Source organism: Penicillium citrinum (genome assembly GCF_028827155.1).
Source record: "Penicillium citrinum strain IBT 23319 chromosome Unknown utg000001l:1.0-4955037.0:1.0-4956770.0, whole genome shotgun sequence".
Lineage (NCBI taxonomy): Eukaryota > Fungi > Ascomycota > Eurotiomycetes > Eurotiales > Aspergillaceae > Penicillium > Penicillium citrinum.
This window is the reverse complement of record NW_026622686.1, coordinates 3119473-3131678: the sequence shown is the minus strand read 5'-3', so window position 1 is coordinate 3131678 and position 12206 is coordinate 3119473. Positions and strand designations below refer to the sequence as shown.

At 47.5% G+C, this 12206-nt stretch overlaps 4 protein-coding genes across 4 annotated transcripts; 3 read left to right on the top strand and 1 right to left on the bottom strand.

Moving 5' to 3' along the window:
• Positions 1-1847: 1847 nt before the first annotated feature.
• Positions 1848-3639, top strand: N7469_001180 (C2H2-type zinc finger protein; the record flags this gene model as incomplete). The annotated part of the gene is made up of 3 exons (XM_056640100.1): positions 1848-2610; positions 2780-3541; positions 3614-3639. 3 exons carry the CDS (start codon positions 1848-1850, stop codon positions 3637-3639), a joined length of 1551 nt encoding a protein of 516 aa, XP_056505857.1.
• Positions 3640-5272: 1633 nt separating this feature from the next.
• N7469_001179 (uncharacterized protein) lies at positions 5273-5863 on the top strand (the record flags this gene model as incomplete). The annotated part of the gene is made up of 1 exon (XM_056640099.1): positions 5273-5863. One exon carries the CDS (start codon positions 5273-5275, stop codon positions 5861-5863), a length of 591 nt encoding a protein of 196 aa, XP_056505856.1.
• An 814-nt stretch (positions 5864-6677) lies between these two features.
• Positions 6678-8869, bottom strand: N7469_001178 (agmatine deiminase family protein; the record flags this gene model as incomplete). Its single annotated transcript, XM_056640098.1, has 2 exons — positions 6678-7861; positions 8836-8869. 2 exons carry the CDS (start codon positions 8867-8869, stop codon positions 6678-6680), a joined length of 1218 nt encoding a protein of 405 aa, XP_056505855.1.
• A 1930-nt stretch (positions 8870-10799) lies between these two features.
• N7469_001177 (urate oxidase) lies at positions 10800-11874 on the top strand (the record flags this gene model as incomplete). The annotated part of the gene is made up of 4 exons (XM_056640097.1): positions 10800-10936; positions 11042-11123; positions 11180-11690; positions 11750-11874. The coding sequence occupies 4 exons, from the start codon at positions 10800-10802 to the stop codon at positions 11872-11874; spliced, it is 855 nt and encodes a 284-aa protein (XP_056505854.1).
• Positions 11875-12206: the final 332 nt, after the last annotated feature.

Genomic DNA, 12206 nt, shown 5'->3' with positions numbered 1-12206 from the left:
CGTGCTGCTATCGAGAACAGTGCGAGAGAAGTTCCTGTCTCGACCTTGGGGTTATTCCACCTTTATTTGATGGCTGCAGTGTCTTCCTGCACATGCGTGATCTGTTTACTAAGGATCTAGTTGGTACATAGTACATATCTGTACTGCTACATAATATGTAGTATGTATGTATGTAGCGGGGCTGTCAAGCCACTGCGGAGCTCACAGCTTTGAGGGCCACTTTCATCTATACTCCATTTTAAAAGATGGAGTATGTATATATCGCAGTGGAGGAGTAGCTTAGTTCCATATCAATGACAGCAATGTATTCAGCACTAAGCGTACATCCAAGTTCACTTGGAAGATATCCGGATTATGAATTTCGACATGATACTAGTTAATATTTAGTAGCGGCCGAAGTCGGTTCAGGAGTAGCCTGACTGATCGCTACGTCAATTAAGGATTACTATCATCAGTACTACTGAAAGAGTAATGATACTTCCTACCTATGGGCGTAGCTGGTCAACACTGGCCGGGACCGGGAATAGTCAAGACCAGCGGTTATAGTTGTGGTATTTGGGAGACATTGGCTCTCAGACCAGGAAATTGGAGTCCTGAACGCAACCATCGGCTTACTATGCTTCAGCTAATCCTGATCCTGATGTTCCTAGTTGTCCGACAATACATATATTACAATTTACTACGTAGTGTTAGTAAATTAATAACTCTATGGATTATTAAATTGGCATACTATATGGCATTTGTTTTAATGAATCATTTTTCTCTAAATATCCATATAACAATCAATCAATCGATATACAAAATACTAGCTTGCGATACACAACAGAGACAACTCACGATCAACCTGTTCGCGGCCATTCCTCCGCGCTCGGAAGACGGCCGCGTCCCGCCAGTTCTCCGTACGGTAATTACCAATACGGTCCTTTCTAGAAATCCCAATATTTGGCTTGGTTTTTTTTTCTTTTTCTTTTTCTTTTTTTACTTTTTTATTTCCTCTTTTTCTCTTTTCTTCCCTCGCCTCTTGCCTCCCCGAGAAGCGATCGTCCGTTTCGCTCACCCGGTCTTCCGTCACTTCTCTCTCTCTTTTTTTTTTTACCAAATTTTTTATTTTATTTTACATTTTACCGTCTGAAGTTTGGCCTGGTCGACTTTCCCCCCCCAATTTCCTCCCACCTCTTTTTTTTCCTCTCTTCGAACCTCAACCGAAAAAAAGAGTGAAAAAATTTCTTTTGGGTTCATTTAATCTTCCCATCTTCATCTCCCCTTCCTCCCCTCCCCCTCTGTGCAATTGTAACTTGGAGGCCTTAAAATTACTCAAATTACTCGTTTTTCACGATTCACCTCATATCTTTGACGCGCGAAGCAGATCTGACTAGGTGTTGTGCTGCGAGACCCACTTGCACGCCCGCTTCTCTGGTGGATACAGAACCTATCGACGGTGAACAACGTGCGGAACACCACCACAAGTTCCACACACGACTCTGGTGGGTGACCGTGGGGAATCTCCTCCGATCAAGCATTTCTCTTTCTTCTTCACATCTTCATCTCTGACTTCTTTATTTCTTGGTGGAGTCAGATTGCAAGTTCAACTGCCATCTCTCTCTCGTGCTCGTTCGCCTCTCTTTGCCTCAATTGCCCCCGTGACCTCGCGCTCGCCGCCTCGGGAAAAATTTCAAGTGGGCAAAAAAAAAGGAAGGGAAAGGAAAAAAAACAAGGAGCTCCCCGTAAACCCGTGATCAAGACAAAGGGAAAAAGGAAAAACGTTCGATGATTCCGTGATCTCGACTCACTTTCTATTTCCACAAAAACGACAGTTTCCACACGTGTTTCCCCTTCCTGATCTCATCATGGATCCCCGATCGCACCCTTCGCGGCCTCCCTCCACCAGCCTGCCTCAAGGCTCCACGCCACTCTCTTCAACTCCCATCTCGAGTATGCCTATGCCGCAGTACTCGATGCAGCCTCAGTATCCGGTGTCGCAGCCTCATACGCTGCCTCCTCTCCAGCCGCATCACACTCAGTCGCCCGCGCCGCATCCGTACATGGGCCAGCCGTACCGGCCGGACCTGTCGCGGTTTCCCGCGTCGACTCACGACGTGTATGGAGCGTCAACCGCTCCGATCATGCCGCACACGACTGTCGGTAGCCACTCGCCATCATACCTGAGCCATCCTAACCACTCACAGGGTCACCCTTCTCAGTCCTATCCTCCTCCCCCAACAAGCGTGTTGCCTCCCGCGTCGACCGCGCAGAGCTACCCACAGCCCATCGCTCCCGCTCCCCCACGCGACCGCCGCGATTTCAATGGCATGCCCTCCGGTGCCTTCAGCTACTCTGATGGCAAGTCCTGGGGTATGAGTCCCGATGTCAACGGCGCCAATGGCTCCCCTTACGGAAAGGAACAGCCTCGCACACAGGTTGTGGGCTCCCAGGGTCGCCGCGGTATCCTGCCGAGCGTTCCGGGCCGTGCAACCCCGGTCCCCAACGGTGTCAATGGCGCTGCGAAGAGCACCACGATTCCAGCCAAGGATGCAGATGGCAAATTCCCTTGCCCGCACTGTAATAAAACCTACCTTCACGCCAAGCACCTGAAGCGCCATCTGTTGAGACGTGAGTTTTTGAAACCATCAAAATGCTTGGAGATTGAAAGACATTGGGAACACACTCATGGTGTTCTACTTCTTAATTCAATACCTTTCCTTCTCTGGTTTTTATCTCCACTTGAGTTGAAAGAACTGGTTGGCTAATGACGCGTCAATTTTGACGGCTTTTACAACAGACACCGGTGATCGTCCCTACATGTGTGTTCTTTGCAAGGATACCTTCTCTCGCAGTGATATCTTGAAGCGCCACTTCCAAAAATGCTCGATCCGACGAGGCAACCCAACGGGCGCGACTCACTTGTCGCACCCCCAAGCCCATCTGAAGCGATCACAGCAGCAGGCAGCTCAGGCTGCGGCGGCTAATTCCGCCAAGCCTCTTCAGGATGAGGTTAGTAACACCGTCCCGGTTTCCAATGGTGTGATGGGTGCACAATTCGGCGATGGGGCCGTAAATGGGAACGGCATGGCCCACGGCCATCAGCAGCATCTGGGATTCACGATGTCGCCTGTCAACGGCATGAACCGTCCTCACGACGACGCGTTCGCCGGTCAGGCCTCGCGAGCCTCCTGGATGGCTGCGCCCAAGCAGAATCCGTACCTCATTCAGCATGGTGCCGACCCTAATGGCCAGCAACTGAGTGTTGATCGTCCTCTTGAACAGGTAAAGCCCCTGGTCGTTCCTGACCACAAACATCCGGTTATGCCCGGTCCCCATTCTGGCCAACCAGGCGTTGACTGGACTTCGATGTTTCAGCACGGTGCCCCCGCCGCCGACGGTTATATGAACCACGTTTTCCCCCACTCCATGGCCGCCGGTCAGGAGCCGATCCACGCCCCCGTCGACACCGACCGCAAGTTCTACCCCGCTACCACCGCGGGCGGCCCCGAGAGCGGTATGAACGGATTGTATCTGGCCTCGACTACTCTGGGCGGTGATGGTAAGCGTTACTGAGTATTGGATTCATTGATATAAACCGGGGGAGCATCATGCTGATGTGGATTTCCCTTAGGTACCGTTCAGCCTGCTCGGCAGTAAGTGGCTAGGAATGTGAAGACGATTAGGATCAAGGATGGATGGAGAAGAGAGAACGAGAAGTCTTTTCAGATCAATGAATTAGCTCGGGGTTATTATTCAACAGTAACCCCGAGATTTTCGAAATGGTTTGAAAGCTTTTGAAAAGTCATTTTCGGTTTTTACATCGGTGAAGTGTTTTCTAGGCGGTCCTTGGGGTTCTCCAAGTCTTTACTGGCTTTTCGAACCTTTGTTTTTTTCCTTCAGAATTTGCGACCTCCGCTCGTCTCTCTGATCCATTCGGTCTTTCCTCGACGCAGTCCGCAGTGGTGTTATCTTTGTACCCGGTCTCGATCATTCCATATCGTGATTCTTCGAATTTTTCTGTAACTGTCGCGTCCTTGAGGGTTTTCGCATCTCACAATTTGTTTTCATTTTTATCCTTGTCCCATCTATCTCTCTTCTCATTCTTACCCGTTCAAATCCCATCCGGTGTGGGGCCGCATTCTTATCGGCACGGGCGAGTTTTACATGATGATTGAATTGCGAGTCCGGTCTCTGTTTTGTCTATTCTTCCTTGGTCTTTTTGATTCTTTCATATTTACTGTTTCTCTTGATTTGATTTCGCTCCGCTCTATTTGATTCGATGAGTGAGTGAGTGACGGTATGGCGGGTGGCTTTGTTCGGCGTCCACACTATAGACATGGGCATGTGTTCTTTTGCGCGAATGTTCGACAATCAGAAAGACAAACAGTTTCACGGGGATGACTGCTGCCAATCCACTCATGTTTGACTTTCAGTGGTTGGTCCGTGATCTGCTTTGCTTTCTTCTTTTTTTCCTTTCCCCGGTGCATCTGCACGGCCTCGTTTCTGTAAGTACAGTCGGCACGAAACGGACATATTTGTACCCTGGGCTTGTTGAGGTGTGATTTAGGGTGTTGTCTCTTACTTTTGTTTCATTTTTTATCGTTACGTCTCATTATTAGGAGGGTATCTGTTCAACTCGAAAAGCATCTAGAAAATAGACCGGATGTTATCATTCTATTGTGCTTAGTAATTAGTCTTGATCGTCATTGTGAGAAGCTTTAGTAGATGGTAGTCAATACTGGACGGTATAATCCTAGCAAAGACGACTCATATTCTATAACCGGTGTTTAGGTAGTAAGTAGTAGAATCGTGGAATGTGATAAGAGGCTAGTATAGCATATTGTGAATGGAGTAGTGAGGTTGTTCTACATCCCATACTAGTAAATCCTCTTGGTGATAATTTATGAAGATGTACAGTATTGCTCCCATATCTAGATGACCATACATCTTACCATGATCAACATAAACTCCGGACTGTAACAGTATATAGCAATGAGTCTATTCATAGTTTGCCGCCCATTTTCTCCCGACGTCATGCCCATAAATACCTGCAATATGATTGGCTCATCGGGCTGAGTAGGAAGAGGATCCTCTTCCCCCCGCCGTTCGCTCCGCTTTTTTTGCGAGCGCAACCGGTTGAGAGACCCTCTCCACCATCAACTCCATCTTATCTTTCCCCTCTTCCCCACGACTAAATTACAGTACACCATCTTGATATCTCATACCCTCTCTATATCCCAACCTAGACCTCCGGTCCTCTTTCTCCTTGAGAAGAGAAAATAATCTCATAATGTCTACAAACCGACCTTTCCTCGCCAACTTCCTGGCCGCTTTCCGCGCCCAGTCTACCTATAAGGCTGCCTCACAATCGTCAAACGCCACTTCGACCCTTTCCTCCGCGCAGATCTCGCAGAATGCTCGCGCAATAGCTACTAAAGCCGCCAACTCTGCCTCGAGCTCTTCCTCGGCTGCGCCACCAACCGCCCACGCACATCAGAATTCATCATCTTCATCTTCGTCGTCATCTGCAGCGACAAGCTCGGCCGGCCCAGCACCGGCATCAAACTCGGCTCAATCTCATAATACCCATCACTATCACCATACAGCATCAGACTCTCCACTAGCCGCGTCTCCACCTCCCACCCCGTCATCATCAACTCCAATCCCGATTAATCACGGTCCAGATCGCCAACGTCGCGGCAGTGACTCCTCCAGTGGATCGGGAGGATTCCGTGATGCCCTTGGCCCTGAAAAGTGGTATATCGGTGGTCGGACACCAGCCGGTGAAGAACGCTTTTACCGGTTAGGTATGGTGACTAAGGGCGGTGGACGACTTGGAGGTGGTGGACGAGTAGGAAGTATCGACCAGTTAAGCCTGTAAGAAGTTCAGAGGTTTTTTTATTGTCAGGATATATTCCTACGAAGCAGATGATGAACTTTTCACAAAACTGATATAAGATCCTTGATTCCGTTGTGCTGAAGACAAAAATGGACGCGAGATTCGGATGTGTGATCTCCCCACATGATGTTACGCTACACTTACCCTGCTCCCTCACGAGTTCATGTCCAAGTCTGCTTTTCGTTACTCCTGGTGATTGATTCATTATATGGTCATTTGTGGCGCTGTGTTTGTTTATCTGGGGCGTTTCGAGAATGGTGTTCATGTATGTATTTGTTTTTGATGCCTTTTGGGCTGGTGGTTTGGCTTTTCTTGATGCTTGTACAAGAAAAGAAAAAGACATATACAGTTGCAACTTGTATGTTGTGGGCTTTAACCTTCCTTTCATTCCGTCATATATTCTCTTTTCCGTTTTCACATCTTCTATTCGCAGGTTTGTGATGGTAGCAATGGCTGGTGTTTGACTAGTAATTCAAGTTCTGCCTCGGCTGCATCCATGTTTGTCGCTTTTGTCCCATGTACTATTGACCCATTCATAGCCAAGTTCAGTTGATCATTTCTAGTTTGACTCACAGACTTATTGAGCTTGCTCAGTTGTACAGATGAGGGCAGATCTCTATTGGCTAAGGTTTGATATTGATAAGTCAATCCGACTGGGATGTTCTAGAGAAGGTGTTATACCTTCTTCATCAATTTAAATTAAAACTTCAATTTGAACTCCTTCAAGGATCCCAGATGTTCGAAACAAAACTCCCCTTAGCCAGTCTCATATAACCACAAATAGCAGTGAATATAATCACAGTACCTGTTGTGTTGTACAGTGCAACACACCCCCAGTCCTGGGCAACGCGTTCACGGCAACTTGCCGAACTTCCCTCTCAGGAACCAACTTCTGCAATGTATCCAATGCCCTCCGGTCCATTTCAACATCTCCAAACGCAGGAATCACCAATCCACCATTAGTGAAATAAAAATTCACATATGACGCCGCAACATCTGTCTCCTCACCAGGAACATCACCTTGCAACAACTCAGGATCCGGCTCCTCAATATCAATCACCTCCAACTTGCGACCCTGCGCATCAATCGCAACGTCCAAGATATCACGCATCTCCCGATAAACATCCCAAAAGACCTTCTTACATTTCCGATGCGGTTTCCCCACAACAACAACACCGGGTCGAATAAATCTCGCCTCAGCATCAATATGATAATCCGTAATATCAAGTCCTTCCCTGCCTGGAATCCAAATGAATTTCTTCACACCAAGTAACCTCCTCAACTCATCTTCAATTTCCTCCTTTGAAATCCCCTCATTCCTGGAATTCACCGTCACACTACTTTCCATAGCCATAAAAGTTCCTTCCCCATCCATCTCAATCCCACCCCCTTCCAACCTCACCTTCGAAACAACCCTCGGAACCCCAGCCCCCTCAAGTTCCAGCACACGCTGCGCAAACGCAGTGTTCTCTGCGCGTCGTCCTGCATCAAGAATCGGCCAATCCGATCCATCGCGCATAGCACCTTTCTTGTCGGGACTATCATTGAAAATCAATTCACCGAGACTATTCCCCCATTCACAGAAACGGAAATCAATTGCGTGGCGTTCCTTAGGGTTCTTCGCGCTACGCACGTACATGGGTCCTGTATCGCGGACCCAGATGTGATTTGTTGGTGCGGGGATGAGGGTTATACGGGATTGTTCGGAGGGTGGTGCTTGGATCATGCGATTGTTGACGAGATTTTGGGCGTGTGTTTGGTCTTCTGGTCGGACGTGTAGGCGGACTGGTTCGAAGTGAGCGATTGTTGCTGCTAACTCGACTATTTCGGCGCATGTTTTGTCGTAGAGGGCTGGGAAGGTTGAGCTGTGGGAGGGGAAGCTTAGGATTGTTGCGAGGTGGGGGGGTTGTTTCGGGGAGGTAGATGTATTCTGATTCTTGGTCTGCCATGGTGTGTCGGTGTGGATAGATGTCAAATAATCTGGTGATTATTTGTGGTGGGCTGGTTGTATAAGTCTGGCGATAAGTTAGTGAATCAATTCTTTCTCATGGATGTTGGGTCATCGTCTTGGGGTTACCTCAATTGAGATGACAGAGCATCGAAACTCCGTTGAATTATTGATGAGGGGAGTGGTATAAGCGTCAGATGCGAGAATGGTGTTCTTGAGAGAATAGAGAAAATCCTTAACTTATATCTACGCGAATGAACTTGATCGATACCGAATTTGCATAAATTGAACGTCCCCAGATTTCGCAGATCCAGTGACGTCCGATTCCAACCTCAAAAAGGAAAGTTCTGGCGATCTGCGACCCACTTCTTCCATGCATCTGCTCGATTCGGGCATTACTTAGAGTTAACCTCCGTTGCTTCTGTCTTTAGTGCATGAATGTGTATATCAGTTGCAATCGGGTGCCCTATTCTGGTAGTTCATGCGATTCTCTTATCCTGAATGCTTTTAAATTGATATGATTTGACAATCAAGGTACATACACATCCGGGAGAAATAGGCTTCCTTCGGAGTAAATTGAGCCGGGCTTTCTCAGTATATCCAGAGACCTCATAAATTATACTTATTAATCGAGTTTGAAATAAGAGGAGATACCACTAACATGAGCTATAGTCTCAATATGTTCACCAATAGATGGACATGATATCCTCAGAAATGGGTCGACCGGAATCCAGCCGCTCCAAGAGAACTCACTCCTTCTTCTTCCCTCTGATATCTGGTATCTTGTCTCAAAGTATACGCTAGGCTCTGCAGAAACTATTTATAAATTATCCCCATAGCAGAATACGGCATAACCGACTATCGGGCCTGTGCCGTGATCCTACCGAGATCATACCGGCATGCCGTGGTCCATGGGTAATGGAAGAAGTCCCGCGGACTCGACTTGTATGTGGAGTACACAGAAGATTAGATACAGGGAGCAACCTTGGAAAAAGCCTGTACTAACAGTAGCCAGCTGGGTGGATATATGAGTAGTACATGGTACGTCATAAAATGTCATAGGCATAACATTCAACACATCAAAGCCGTAGCTATCTTAGCCATCTGACTGAATGGCAAGTAGATCCCCTCAGAAATAAGTCGAGAATAAAAAAAACAGAAAATATTTATTCGAGTTTGTACTGTTGCTGGCCAGATTTTCTTGTTCCTTAGCAAGATCTTGTCGGAGTTGTGGGATATTTCGCTGTTATTTCGTGCTACTATTATAACTTCACAGAAATCGAAAAAAGGGTGCGGGGAGCTAGATTGTTGGAAAGATCTTTAGCCTTGTTATTGTGACTGAAAATCATCAAACCATACAAGGCAAATCTGTGAGACAGGTGCCACCGTGGACGTTAAATAACACATCGCGTAAGTCTCGGACATTGATGCATTCTCCCCAGTCGAATAAACCACTAATATGTAACCAGTTTATCCACAACTAATTCGCTCATTACTATCCTATGCACAGCCTCGATGCAGTATGCTTTCATTGTGGGCTTCTCCTACCTGAGTCTTATCCGCAGTTCAATATGAAAAATTGGAGCTTATTAGTGAGAGTCCAGTGGATAACCTCGGAATACACTAGTGTATGGATTGTCGGGCTCAGAAAAACCATAACCCTATATCTGTTTTGTACTGTGTCTTTCCTAATTATCTCCCTCGTACGTGCATTGCTTCAGAGTGTAAAAGCCGACAAGAACGAGAAGATGACACTGGATCTAGATAAGACTATTAGCTTAATCAAAGAAGGTATTTGCAGTGCTGATCTTGCGGCTTTGCTAGCCGTAGCCCACTACTAATTACTAGTGTAGAGCCTCTTTCTCGGCAATGACTAGAAAGCTCTACTCTACGGGAGAGGTTGGCCTGGAATTAACACTTGTAGATACTACTTGACACTCGTGGTTTTCAACCCCATCAGACATGCCACCACCAGCTGCCCCGTTATCTAATTACTGATCGGAGATCGTTTGTGTGAGTGATATACCTGAAAATTATGAAGTTGGTACTCTAGTTATTATTCCATACCCCTTGAACTTGGTCAATTTCGAACAAGAACTTTACAAAGGTACGGCCAATGTCAAATGGATATTCTCTATTATTTTATTGTTTGAAGGGATATGAATACCCATGAGTCCCAAGTCATTCGAATCATCCTGCATTATACTAGTTACCAGTTCCAAGAATATTAGGAGATCACCAGTAACCCCCCTTCAAAAACCCGAGACCGCATGATTTACCACCTATACGAAACTTGCACCTGATCCTCTTTCAGTAAGTACATACGATCGTTCTTGTCGCAATTAGTTTAATATACTCCTCGATAATCCCACACCTTGCAGAAAGTGAGAGAGATCGCAGGTGGCCGCGATGACAGCTGCAGGTGGAGGTCGCCGACGGGAGTGGAGGCCTCAAATCCCTAAGTTCCCACTAGGACCACGGAATATGGGACTCGGGATTCGCATTTTCGTAAAGTCGGATTCGGATTTCGGATAATCAAAGATCACTCAAAATCAAACGCGACACGAAAGTGACACGTCGGTTGTTCTCCGAGAGTCTGGGGTAAAGAACAAAGTAAGATGGACCTTGCACATTCCGGGATTTGCTTTGAACTGGAGAGAGAAGGGAAGGGATGTTTGGACTGTTTGCAGCGATAAGCCCGATCTGACTCCAATTGGGGAAAATCAGTTTCAAAGGCGAGAGTCGTGCGGGCATCGGAGCCCGCCGATACCTTCACTGACCCGCGCATCAGACCATTTCGACCTTAATAAATACCTGGCGCTGCCACTTTTTACCTTCTTTAGATCAGTTGATTCTCTGCTTCAATCAATTCCATCTGACAATTTCCTCCGGCCTAGTCCCGACCTTTTAAATCTCCCTTGTTTGATCTTATCTCCAACTACTTACTCCACCCCCCCCCCAAATTCCATCATGAGCTCCCTCGCCGCCGCCCGCTACGGTAAGGACAATGTCCGCGTGTACAAGGTCCACCGTGATGAGCGCACTGGTGTTCAGACTGTTGTTGAGATGACTGTCTGTGTTCTTCTTGAGGGTGACATCGAGACCTCGTAAGTATACTTCAGCAAAAACCGCTCTATCGCGGAGACCTGGGAGCTTCCTTATCGCGGAGATATGCGCAAAAAGAAAGTACTAACTCGGGAGTTTGTCTATAGCTACACCAAGGCCGACAACAGCGTTGTTGTTGCTACCGACTCCATCAAGAACACCATTTATATCACCGCTAAGCAGCAGCCCGTGACTCCCCCCCCGAGCTGTTTGGTTCCATCCTCGGTACACACTTCATCGAGAAGTACAGCCATATCCACGCTGCCCACGTTAACATTGTCACCCACCGTTGGGTGCGCATGAACGTTGATGGCAAGCCTCACCCCCACTCCTTTGTTAAGGAGAGCGGCGAAACCCGCAACACCCAAGTTGATGTCCACGAGGGCAAGGGTATCGACATCAAGTCCTCGATTAAGGATCTAACTGTGCTTAAGAGCACCGGTTCCCAATTCCACGGCTTCCTTCGTGATGAGTTCACTACTCTCAAGGAGACCTGGGACCGTATCCTTAGCACCGACGTTGCTGCTGACTGGCAGTGGCGCCGCTTCAGCGGCCTCTCCGAGGTCAAGGCCAATGCTCACAAGTTCGATAACGCCTGGACTGTTGCCCGTAACACCACCCTCAAGACTTTCGCCGAGGACAACAGCGCCAGTGTTCAGGCTACCATGTATAAGATGGGAGAGATCATCCTCGCCGCTGAGCCTCTGCTTGAGACTGTCGATTACTCTCTGCCCAACAACCACTACTTCGAGATCGGTATGTCCAGTTTATCTTCGCTCGCAGAATCCCTGGGGCTTGTGCTAATCAACCCACAGATCTTAGCTGGCACAAGGGCCTCAAGAACACTGGCAAGGATGCCGAGGTGTATGCACCCCAGTCTAACCCCAACGGTCTCATCAAGTGCACCGTCGGCCGTGCCAACAACAAGGCCCGCCTGTAAATGTCACCGCATCGGTCAAATCCGACGTCGGATTCATCTTTTAGCATGGAGTTTCCCTGTACATAGTATGTCTCTATATACCACTGGGAGTGGATCAACACGACCCAATGTCATTTTGGAACACATTTCTTTTTTTTTTATTTCCATTGCGCTCGGCTGTATAAGTACATGACAAGAGGAAGCCTTTAGGGTTCAAACACTATAGTATCAAACGTAGAAGAGAAATGTCACTTTGACATGTAAAACAAAAAGATAAACATAGACTCCGGACCCATGCGCTTGCGGTTTTGGATCATAAACACGAAAAATAGAATACAGTAAGCCCCCCGGAG